Genomic DNA, 12,520 nt, shown 5'->3' with positions numbered 1-12,520 from the left:
CTTTGCCTGAGGAAACAAGCTCCTGTTTCATTCTCCCCAGCAGCGGCCGCTAGAACTTGTCTTTTTCAAAGCAATACGCTTCTGGTGCTTGGGAAGCCGTTTTGACGTTTTCACAAATGGGTCGATTTTCACCATCGGTGCACATGGAGCTCGTTTTTCCTTTTGTCCTCCTTTTCTTCTGATTTTCGTTAACCCAAGTTTTACTCCCAAGGAGCAACTGCCGTCCGCAAAAGGAAATAAACTCCACCTAGGAAGAGCTTTCTTTTCCATTCACGGGAGCTTCGTTTCCCCATCCTCTACAGGGTGGGAGTCCAGAGAAGTCCGAGGAAATGATGTGCCAGCTACTTTTCAAGTCCCAAAGCAGAAAGAACAGGTCCCAGGAAAGGAAGGATATAAACAATGATGTGGAAAAGGCAACTGCAGATCTTGCCAGGTAAACCGACTCACGTTCTTCTTTCCCCCATAGGAACCTAGGAGCTGCCATCTACTGAGTCAGGCCCTTGGTCCATCTAGCTCAGGATTGTCTTCACAGACTGGCAGCAGCGGCTTTTCCAAGGTGGCAGTCAGGAATCTCTCTCAGCCCTATCTTGGAGATGCTGCCAGGGAGGGAACTGGGAACCTCCTGCTCTTCCCAGAGCGGCTCCATCCTCTAAGAAGGGAATCTCTTCCAGTGCTCACATGTGGTCTCCCTTTCATATGCAACCAGGGCAGACCCTGCTTAGCTAAGGGGACCAGTCCTGCTTGCGACCACAAGACCAGCTTTCCTCTCCTAAAAGTATCTCAAGTACAGAGCCAGGAAAGATCTTGGGGAATAGAGGAAGCTGCCATCTACTGAGTCAGACCCTTGGTCCACCTAGCTCACTCTTGTCAACCCAGACTGGCAGCGGCTTCTCCCAGGTGGCAGGCAGGAGTCTCTCTCCCAGCCCTCTCCCGTTGGAGATGCTGCCAGGGAGGGGACTGGGAACCTTCAGCTCTTCCCAGATTGGCTCCATCCCCTGAGGGGGAATCTCTTCCAGGGCTCACACATCAAGTCTCCCTTTCATATGCAACCAGGGCAGGCCCTGCTTAGCTAAGGGGACAAGTCCTGCTTGCGACCACCAGACCAGCTTTCCTCTCCTAAAAAGATCTCAAGTACAGAGCCAGGAAAGATCTTGGGGAATAGAGGAAGCTGCCATATACGGAGTCAGACCCTTGGTCTATCTAGCTGAGTATTGTCTTCACAGACTGGCAGCGGCTTCTCCGAGGTTGCAGGCAGGAATCTCTCCCAGCCCTCTCTTGGAGAAGCTGCCAGGGAGGGAACTGGGAACCTCCTGCTCTTGCCAGAGCGGCTCCATCATCCTCTGAGGGGGAATCTCTTCCAGGGCTCACACATCAAGTCTCCCTTTCAGATGCAACCAGGGCAGACCCTGCTTAGCTAAGGGGACAAGTCCTGCTTGCGACCACCAGACCAGCTTTCCTCTCCTAAAAAGATCTCAAGTACAGAGCCAGGAAAGATCTTGGGGAATAGAGGAAGCTGCCATATACGGAGTCAGACCCTTGGTCTATCTAGCTGAGTATTGTCTTCACAGACTGGCAGCAGCGGCTTCTCCGAGGTTGCAGGCAGGAGTATCTCCCAGCCCTCTCTTGGAGAAGCTGCCAGGGAGGGAACTGGGAACCTCCTGCTCTTGCCAGAGCGGCTCCATCATCCTCTGAGGGGGAATCTCTCCCAGTGCTCACACATCAAGTCTCCAATTCAAATGCAACCAGGGCGGACCCTGCTTAGCGAAGGGGACAAGTCCTGCTGGCGACCACCAGACCAGCTTTCCTCTCCTAAAAAGATCTCAAGTACAGAGCCAGGAAAGATCTTAGGGAACATAGGAAGCTGCCATATACTGAGTCAGGCCCTTGGTCCACCTAGCTCAGGATTGTCTTCACAGACTGGCAGCAGCGGCTTTTCCAAGGTTGCAGGCAGGAGTCTCTCCCAGCCCTCTCTTGGAGATGTTGCCAGGGAGGGAAATTGGGAACCTCCTGCTCTTCCCAGAGAAGCGGCTCCATCCCCTAAGAGGGGAATATCTTACAGTAATGCTCACACATCAAGTTTCACCGGAGCTCAGAGTTACCCAAAGGAATTGATTGCCAGGAGAATTAGGTCAGTCAAAAGGGTGGGCTTCATCACATGACACCAGGGTGAATGGCCTTGAAAGGGGGAACAGACCGACTCATGACCACTCAGCAGTCTTTCTCCCCCCCCCCCCCCCCGCAATGACTAAATGGAGCTTCCAAGTCTAGGGGCAGTGTACCTATGAATGTCAGAGAAGAATAGAGGAAGGCTGTTATTACCTTTGCGCCAGTTCCTGTTGGGAATCGAATTCTGGTCGGGTCTGATGTGAGAGGGCTCTTCGTATGTCCTTAACTGCATATCCTTCCTTCCTTCTTTATAAATAGAAATCAATGACGGGGTGGGGGGGGAGCTCAGGGAATGGGACGGTCCAGCTGTTCCTTCAGATCACACTAGAAACAGCCACACAAGATACGAAGGAGCCTCTTGTCTTTGGCTAGTGTGCCAAAGCGCTCAATATTGGCCACTAAATGTGACGTGGAACTCTGTGCCACAGTAGATCTGCTTTCCTGTTAGAACCTTTGTTCATGCGTTCAAAATATTTCTCTACTGCCATTCTCCATAAATGAATTCATGCAGCCTATTTAAAAACAACAACAGGAAAACACAACCTCTAACAGAGAGAAAGGCAGCATAAGGCATTCTCTGAAACACGGCAGTCACCGAAAAATGTATAGAGGAGACTCTAGAGTCTATAGGGTTGAGGAGAGGCCGGCTGCTGGAATTTTTAAGAAGTCTTCAACTTCAAGGGGCAGGGAGTTCCAGAGAGCCAGGGCCAGAAGGCTTGCCCATGCATTTTTAGACCTGGTCAAGCAGGTGCCGCAGGGTTTTGCCATGCTTCAAAAGCCTGCAATGCCTGTTTGATTAGGCGGCGGCTTCACTGCTTCTCTGGAATTGCCTGGAAGCACATGGTGTCATGCTTAGAGTGCTGGACTAGGACCGGGGAGACCCGAGTTCAAATCTCCGTTCAGCCATGAAACTTACTCGGGGATTCTGGGCCAGCCACTTCTTCTTTCTCAGCCTAGCCTACCTCACAGGGTTGTTGTTGTTGTTATTATTATTATTATTTACATTTATGTCCCGCTCTTCCTCCCTGGAGCCCAGAGCGGTGTACTACATCCTTGAGTTTCTCTTTCACAACAACCCTGCGAAGTAGGCTCGGCGGAGAGAGAAGTGACTGGCCCAGAGTCACCCAGCTAGTCTCATGGCTGAAGGGGGATTTGAACTCGGGTCTCCCCGGTCCTCGTCCAGCACTCTCACCATAAACACAACCCTGTCTACCCCTCTGAGGAAGCGCGGGATATGAATGTAAAAAGAAAGAAATAATACTGCCCCTTTGTCCATTGACACCCTTCTTCATAGCCAAGACCCCCCCCCCTCTATAATGTTTACTCAGAAGTAAGCCCCTCTTCGCAAAGTCCGCTTGCAACTTTGACTCCTGCCTCTCATTTCTTCTTGGCGTCTCTTATCGTGGAGCCCAGCTCTGGAAACGTTCTTGAACGGCTGCTTCTCTCCTGTCTCCAGCCTTGATCGCACTGCAGAAAGCCGCCCAATTACAGGCAGAGGTTTTCCGGTTCCTTGATTCATTGCCACTAGAACTCCGTGTCCGCTGCGATGCTAAGAAGCATCTCCCAGATAAAGCAGCAGAACTGATGTGCAGTTTGGCACAGCAGCCTGACTTCATTGCCTGGTCTTTGCCTTGGGTTGTTTGGGCCTTGAGTACCGTTGTGGGGTTGTTGTTTTTAAAACTATAAAAATATAATAATGTCTTTTGAAAACAAGTTCTGCCTGGAGCTTGACTGGGAGCCAAGTTGGTGCAAACCTTGGGCTGAGGTGGCTACAGAATGCAAGATCATTCTGGGTCTCGGAGAGCTGGGCTTAGGGTAGCAAGCATGAATTGTCCTCTTTGCTAAGCAGGGTCCAACCTGGTTTGCATTTGAATGGGAGACGACGTGTGATGGGAGCACTGAAAGATCTCCCCCTGAGGAGATGATGGGGCCGCTCTGGGAAGAGCAGAAGGTTCCCAGGTCCCTCCCTGGCAGCATCTCCAACGAGATCGGGCTGGGAGAGAGACTCCTGCCTGCACCCTTGGAGAAGCCGCTGCCAGTCCGTGAAGACAATCCTGAGCTAGATAGACCAAGGGTCTGACTCAGTATATGGCAGCTTCCTATGTTCCTATCATCAGTCAGTGGTCGCCAAAAGTTGGCTCTCCTTTTCCCTGGCCGGAATCAAAACGAAATGGAAAAATGGGTCCAGATGTCACTTTGCAGGAAACGGAGAAAACTCCGAGTTTGTTTTCTTCCATGAGCTGTTGGCCGGCAGCGCTTTGAAAGCACCACCCACTTAATTCCCCGGAGCAAGTGCGTCTCTGGCGTGACTGCCCCTGCCTTTGTTTCCCCTCGACAGCCTGGTGGTGCCGCCTCTTTGTCTGGCTGGCTGGCTGGGCCTCAGACCTCGGCCTCTGCCTCACCAGAAAACCCCCCCAGAAACCCCCCAGAAACCCCCCCTCACCAGAACCCCCCCCCCCCAGGACCTGCCATTTAGCGAGAGGCCAGAGAGCCCGTCTCCTGCTTCCAAAGTGGCGTGGGCATCCGTGGGGTCTTGGCGGCATCCTCCCCATGCCCAGGGGTGCTGCTTGCTGAGGGTCTCCAGGGACTGAGGCTGCCTGAGGAGGAGAGAGCGTGAGAACAGCCCGGCTGGATCAGGCCCAAGAAGGCCCATCTAGTCCAGAGCCCTGGACCCCACAGCGCCCCACCTGATGCCTCCGGGAAGGCCCCAGGCAAGAGATGATGGAGCCACCTGCCCTGGGATTCAGAGGCATCCTTTGGCCATCCGCATTCGTAGCCACCGGGCTGCCCAGCCTGTGGCACTGAACGGGAGTTGCTGAACGACAACTCCCACAATCCCCAGCCACAATAAATGGTCGCTGGGGGTGATTGATTGATTGATTGATCGTGGGGTGTGTGTTTTAATACTGCCTGATGTGTACATCTCTAGGCGGTGTACAAGGTTTAAAATATTTTTAAAAATCAACACTGCACAAGACACAATAAAAACCAACCGTATAGAATGGTTATTAAAACCTATTATTAAAAGTAATTCTGATGTAATGCTTGGAGAACAGGAGAGTCTGGAGGGTCTTCCTGAAAACAAACAGAGAAGGAGATGCTCTTATTTCAGCAGGGAGCATATCCCAAAGCCCTGGGAGTTGTAGTTCCAAAGCGCTGGGAGTTGTAGTTCCAAAGAGCTGGGAGTTGTAGTTCCAAAGCCCTGGTAGTTCCAAAGAGCTGGGAGTTGTAGTTCCAAAGCCCTGGGAGTTGTAGTTCCAACGCCCTGGGAGTTGTAGTTCCAAAGAGCTGGGAGTTGTCGTTCCAAAGAGCTGGGAGTTGTAGTTCCAAAGAGCTGGGAGTTGTCGTTCCAAAGCCCTGGGAGTTGTAGTTCCAAAGCCCTGGGAGTTGTAGTTCCAAAGAGCTGGGAGTTGTCGTTCCAAAGCCCTGGGAGTTGTAGTTCCAAAGAGCTGGGAGTTGTCGTTCCAAAGCCCTGGGAGTTGTCGTTCCAAAGCCCTGGGAGTTGTAGTTCCAAAGCCCTGGGAGTTGTAGTTCCAAAGAGCTGGGAGTTGTAGTTCAGTAACATCAGGAGGGCGACAGGTTGGGAATCCTGGTTGATGATACTACTACTACTACTACTTAATAAATAATAATTATAATATAACAAAATGTGTCTACAATACAATATAATAATAAAATATAATGTGAGAACATAATGTGAGGGGAAGAGAGCCGGTCCTGCGGTAGCACGCGTGACTTGTCCCCTTTGCTAAGCAGGATCCACCCTGGTTTGCATTTGAATGGGAGACATGTGAACACTAAGATCTTCCCCTGAGGGGATGGGGCCGCTCTGGGAAGAGTACCTGCAGGCTTGCATGCAGAAGGTTCCCAGTTCCCTCCTTGGAAGCATCTCCAAGATTAAGGCTGAGAGAGAGACTCCTGCCTGCAACCTTGGAGAAGCCGCTGCCAGTCTGGGTAGACACTACTGAGCAAGATGGACCCAGGGTCTGAATAGGTATAGGGCAGCTTCGTATGTCCCTATGCATCTGGAACCTCTGGAAACTTAAGTTGTTCCTGTAATATTGATCAGGATCAGCCTGGGGTCCCCAGCAACCTGCATCCAGGTGTCTCTTAGATGCAATCCCGGAGGTCTCAATGGCCGGATCCTGTGAAAAATATTGGGAAATGCTAGCTGAACACGTACTTTGCATGCAAAAACTCCCAGGTCCAGTCCCTCCCTGGCTGCATCTCCACGGAGGACTGGGGAAGACCCATCTGAAACCCTGCAGAAGTGCTGCCAGTCAGTGTACGATGCTGAGCTAGATGGATCAAGGCTCTGACTCAGGATAAGGCAGCTCACTATGAGAATAACATGTTAGAGGTGGTTGATTTTTACCCACAAGAGGTAAAACAGCAGAGCACGAAGGAATGAGCACACACTCCAGTGACAGAGTAGGGAGCAGAGGAGGGTTTGGATAGTGCAGCTGTTTAGAGAAAAGACATGGAGATCCTTGTGTGACTAAACACTAGACATTTATTGGTTAAATACACTTGGATAGGAAAGACCTATCTCTAATCTGAAGGACTACATAGTGGATAGGTTAGGAGAGGGAGAGAGATATCTCCATCTGCTCTCTAGGAGGAAAGGAAGGATTGTGTCTCAGCACAGGAAGTGCTGCAGAGTCCGTTCAGGGGTCACGGAGTAGGGACAGACAGGGAGACCCTGACTCACGGTCTCTACTCCCGATGCCCCTCGTGGTCATTAGGACAGTGGGTGCAAAAGGCCGATGCCCTGGATGTTCATCTCCAACATAACAATCCTAACCGAACCCATGAGCTGCGTCCTGCAGAGAGAGGAGGACAATTCTGATCACCATATTTACATATTTATCACATTTATCTTCCACCCGTCTTCCAAGGAGTTCAGTGGTATACCGGTCCCTACCCACGCTGCCACTTAACCTCACAACAACTCTGTGAGGTAGGCCAGGTTCAATGCTGTGTTTTGGTCAGGGTGGATTCCTACAGCCGTCCTTTTCCTCCCATGGTCAGATGAAAGGTGAGGGGGGGTGCTTCCTAAAAACACAGCTAATGTTTTCTCATCTCTCTGTGAAGCAAGTGCTGATTTCATGACCCAGTGTTGCATGCTTAGCTGAGCCCCAAACGCCTCATAGAAGCATTTTTGCCATAAAACCGAATCCTCCGTCTTCTTCTCTAGCTCGGCAAAGCAGGAGAGTGCCTTGCCATTAAACGGCCTAAGCAAGACGCAGGATGAACTGATGCACGCTGTCCCTGCAAAAGAAGTGAGTCTGAATTTGCATGCAGAAGGTTCCAAATTCCCTCCCTGGCGGCATCTCCAAGATAGAGCTGAGAGAGAGAGACTCCTGCCTGCAACCTTGGAGAAGCCGCTGCCAGTCTGGGTAGATGGACCAAGGGTCTGACTTGGTATATGGCAGCTGCCTGTGTTCCTGTGTTCCTAACTTTAATTTTCCCTTTCCAAACCTTCCCTTTTCCCCCACACAGTGCCACCTAGTGGCCCTGAACTATATACAACCATTACCCTTTCTAAGGTTGGATTACATTCCAGAACTACTCCACCACCACCACCCCGCCCCCAGCCATTTAAACGAAAATACAAAATAATTGTAAAGTCCTGTGAAGCCAGAATAGATTACCTGAAACCTCAGCTTTCTGTCGGGGATTATTCTGCCCTATAAAGTAAAGTAAAGTTGCACCGTTGAGTCAGTGTCGACTCCTGGTGCCCACAGAGCCCTGTGGTTGTCTTGGGTAGAATACAGGAGGGGTTGACCATTGCTATCTTCCGTGCAGGATGAGATGATGCCTTTCAGCATCTTCCTATATCGCTGCTGCTGGGAAACATATTAGCGGGGATTTGAACCGGTGGCTTCTTGCTCCCTAGACAAGTTATTTCCCCACGGCTGCTGCCCTATAGACAGCCACTAAGCCTGAATGTGCTGTCTATTGGTGACAAAGCAAAGGCAGACGGAATAGGAAAAAGAAAGTAACCATCAGAACCATCTAAGGGGTGGTGTCTTTCGCTCCCTTCCTGTGGAGTTAACAAAGACCCTGGACACCCTGTTGAGCCCAAACAGAAACTAACTTTAATCTTCCCTTTCCAAACCTTCCCTTCCTCTGCACCCAGGGCCACCTAGTGGCCCTTAACGATATACAACCCTTACCACACTTTCAGCCCATTAGATCAAGGGTTCTCAAACTTGGGTCCCCCAAAGGCCTTTGTGGCTGGGGCTATGATCGGAGGCCCAACATTAGATGCCTGCATTAGATTATTTTTTTAAGGACTTAGAAATCAGTCGATTAATCAACTAGCATTTCTGCAATGGGATGGCTTTGAGTTTATGCCTTGGTGAAGCTGACCCGCCCAATCTCCTTCACACAAGAGAAAAATAGATGTGGTGGGTTCAGTTGCGACCCTCGACAATATTTGCCTACCTTATGGGATAGTTGTGAAAATAAAAGTCAGAGAACCTCCCCATGTGCCAGCCTGAGATCTCTGGAGGCAGGCCAAGGAGAATGGGACGAAATGCCAACCACTGAGTGAATCCATCACATGTTTCCCCCCCAACTTCTCTCTTTTGTTCAGATTGATCCTTCCCAAAATGGCGCCCAGCAGATTTCCCGATGCCCAAGACATCTACAGATTAAAAACTGGGAACACAGAACAAGCCTTCAAGATACGTTGCACAGTCAAGGAAAAGAAGGAAGAGGAGAGAGCTGGGATTCCCATCTGGTGGTCCTTCAGATGCTGTGGAAGTGCCACTCCCATCATCCCCAGCCACCATCCATTGTAGCTGGGGATGATGGGAATTGTCGTTCAACAACCTCTGGAGCGCCACCGCTTGGGAACACCTGGGGCAGAGGAGGGTAGGAATCTACAGTCCCTAATTCTGGTGCCGAACCGGCTCCAGCCTCATGCCCGATCCTGCCCATGGCTGATGCTATTTGTCGATTTGGGGGATGCTTCGCTCCCTGCCTCTTTGCTTCGTGTATCTCAGGTGCTCAGCTGCAGGACCAAAGTGTGCCGAGGGTCTCTCATGAAGCCGGAAGGTTTGGTCCAAGCTCCCCGAGATGGAGCCACCCCCAGAGAGGAGTTACTACCTCAAGCAAGAGAGTTCATCAACCTGTACTACAGTTCCTTTAAAAAGTGAGCTGGTTTTCCACACTTCCTGCTCCTGCTAATATTTATATACTGATTTTCAGCAAAAGTTCCCAAAGCGGTTAACATAGAAAAACAAATGAGTAAGAAACAAGTGAATAAGAGGGGTCCCTGCCTCCAAAGGATTCCCCGTCTAAAAAGAAGCACACAAAGGAGACCCCAGCAACAGCCACGGGAGGGATGCTGTGCTGGGGGTGGATGGGGTCAGTTGCTCCCCCCTCCGCTAAATATGAGAATCACCACTTTAAAAGGCGCCTCCCTGTTCAGTTTGCAGGGGGAGCCTTTCCTGGGATCCTTCCCTGTGAATCAGTTGGGAACAGTCGTCTCTAAGGTTCCCCTGCTAACTAGGCAAAGAGGCACCTTTTACCGTGGCGATTCTCTTTATTTAGCAGGGGGAGAGTAACTGGCCCTCTCCGTCCCCAGCAGCACAGGACCTCCAGTGACTGTTGCTGGTGTGTGTCTTATGTTTCTTTTTAGAATGCGAGCCCTTTGGGGACAAGGAGCCCTCTTATTTGTTAGTTATTTCTCTTTGTAAACCACCCTGAGCCATTTTTGGGAGGGCGGTATAGAAATCGAATTATTATTATTATTATTATTATTATTATTATTATTATTATTATTATTAAGTCATCTTGTAAGGGTCTTTTTTCTTTTTAAAAACCCGCATGACATTTTAATGGTGTATATTAAAATGTCATTATCTTAGTTGCATATACGATCATAAATACATTTATAAAGTGCCATCAAAATTAGAGGAATCAGCAATTTGGAATACTCTCACTGAGGAAGACCCAAGTGAGGTCCAAATGCGTCTGGCAACTTCAAGGTATTCCTCTAGTTTTGAGCCTCTTTTCGAGAGAGTCCTTGATTCTTAAATTGACCTTGCAGCGAGGTTCTTTAGGATTTCCACTGATTCGGAAAGCGGATTGGCTTCTTTTGTCCTTTGGACTTCTAAAGCCTATGCTCTTCTGTGAAACCCGACTCTGTGACTCAATTGGGACTGTATTTGCCCTGATATCATCCGGAGAGCTCTTGTCTTGGGGTATGTGCGTGTAGAACGTATCGATTATATGGCTTTCTTCACTATAGTGATTTGTGTTAGTTGGATATGTGCATTAAATATTTATTACTTATATCATCATAAATAAAATACATTTATGATGGTATACGATTGTGTTGAGCATTACCTCTTGGGATTCTGTTAGATATCTTTTCTGCCTCTTAAGTACTTCAGGGGTGGAGGTGGGGTGGGGGGTCCTCTTGGAATGTTTTTTTTTCCTTTTATGAACGTATGCCCCAGTTTTTAAATTATGAACAACACTTTCTTGCAAGGTATGTCATACACAAGCAATGTGTGATTCCCCCACCCACACACTTCTAATACTGAAAAGCTTCAAATCTGTAGGCAGGTTCCCTTCTAATATGTAGAAGTTTTGCAAAGCGTCTAAGAGTTGGAGAAAGCTCCGTGGCAGAGTATTTTCTGTGCACGCAGAAAGGCCCAGAGTGACTCCAGTCTCCAGCCAAAGAACCTCAAGCGGCCTCAGGCTGGGCAAGTCCTCCAGCCGCGTGGATTAGCCGGCCCACCAGACCAGGGCCCACCCCAGGAGATACTCCGCCGCCAAAAACAGGCACCTCCATCGGTCCATGAAGGGAAGGGTCTCCCTTTCCCCTGTCATGTGCCTTTCTGGACATGGGGAGGGTTTGGCTTTATGGGCCAGCATTGCAGGGTTCCAATTGTTCCATAAGTGATCAACATAGCAAGTCGCCATCGACTGAGTCAGACCCTGGGTCCATCTCACTCAGTATTGTCTACCCAGACGGGCAGCGGCTTCTCCCAGGTTGCAGGCAGGAGTCTCTCTCCCAGCCCTGTCTCCTTAGAGATGCTGGCAGGGAGGAGGGAACTGGGAGCCTTCTGCATGCAAGTATGCAGGTCCTCTTCCCAGAGCTGCCCCATCCCCTCCAGGAGAATATCTTACAGTGCCCACACATATAGTCTCCCTTCCAAATGCAAACCAGGGCAGGCCCTGCTTAGTAAAGAGACAAGTCATGTTTACTGTCACAAGACCAGCTCTCCTCCTAGGAAGATCCTCTGATCCAGTACTCTCTGATCCAGGTACGTCCTTTAATTCACATTTTCATACCTTTTAAAAGTTTTCCGTTGACTGCCCCCTCCGGCAACTGATTTGGATGAAAGCCGTTTCTGATAGACAGAAGCCGCCTCTTTCCTCCCGCTGGTTGCTGCTATGCATTGAGGGTGATTTGACTTCTCAGAAAGGACTTGGAGAAGCTAAACCATGCAGGGTTAGTTTTCCAAAACAGGGGATGTGTGTAGCTTAAGCCTGCCCAGAAAGTCTAATGCCCCAGATCTTGAGATCTGATTATCTGAGATTAAACGCACTCTACACATGCTCTGCTCCACTACAAGAATAAAAAGAGGCCGGCTAAATCAGACCCAAGAATTCTGTTTCCCACCCACAGTGGCGGGGGAAACACTTGCTGTTGACCAAGTGTTATTTAGAGGATTCTAAATAACTTTATTATTATTTAGTTATTAATAATATTAATATTATTTCTAAATAACTTTATTATTTATTATTTATTATTATTAGTTTCTAAATTTTATTATTATTGATAATAATAATTATTATTATTATTTAGAGGTTTCTAAATAACTGCCTTTCTCCCTGGAGGCTCCATTAGCGATCAAGAGACCTAAACTCCTCCATGGATTCCTCATATCCGCTCTTAAAGGCATCCAAGTTGTGATACTTGTCATGCATTTGGTGATCCATGATCTTCTCTGCCTTTGAGGTCTTCTCCATTTCTGCTTCTCCGTTTATGGGAGGAAAGCTGGTCTTGTGGTAGCAAGCATGACTTGTCCCCTTTGCTAAGCTGGGTCCACCCTGGTTTGTATTTGCGTGGGAGACTACATGTGTGAGCACTGTGAGATGTTCCTCTCAAGGGATGGGGCCGCTCTGGGAAGAGCTGAAGGTTCCCAGTTCCCTCCCTGGCAGCATTTCCAAGAGAGGGCTGAGTGAGACTCCTGCCTGCAACCTGGGAGAAGCCGCTGCCAGTCTGGGTTGACAAGACTGAGCTAGAGGGTCCAAGGGTCTGACTCAGTCTATGGCAGCTTCCCATGTTCCTGCATTTGTTGCCTTCACGTCTTCTCTTAAACATCTG

At 49.4% G+C, this 12,520-nt stretch overlaps 1 protein-coding gene across 1 annotated transcript in view; it reads left to right on the top strand.

Moving 5' to 3' along the window:
- Nucleotides 1-329: 329 nt before the first annotated feature.
- LOC128336139 (nitric oxide synthase, inducible-like) overlaps nt 330-12,520 on the top strand; it is a 54,243-nt gene continuing 42,052 nt past the window's right edge. Inside the window, 4 exon segments of the mRNA XM_053275326.1 lie at nt 330-433; nt 7,364-7,466; nt 8,795-8,882; nt 9,178-9,328. Coding sequence (XP_053131301.1) covers nt 330-433; nt 7,364-7,466; nt 8,795-8,882; nt 9,178-9,328 — 446 coding nt within the window.

The sequence above is a fragment of the Hemicordylus capensis genome, chromosome 12 (assembly GCF_027244095.1).
Source record: "Hemicordylus capensis ecotype Gifberg chromosome 12, rHemCap1.1.pri, whole genome shotgun sequence".
In the NCBI taxonomy this organism is placed as follows: domain Eukaryota; kingdom Metazoa; phylum Chordata; class Lepidosauria; order Squamata; family Cordylidae; genus Hemicordylus; species Hemicordylus capensis.
The sequence above is the reverse complement of the archived record's forward strand: the minus strand, read 5'-3'. Positions and strand labels throughout refer to the sequence as shown.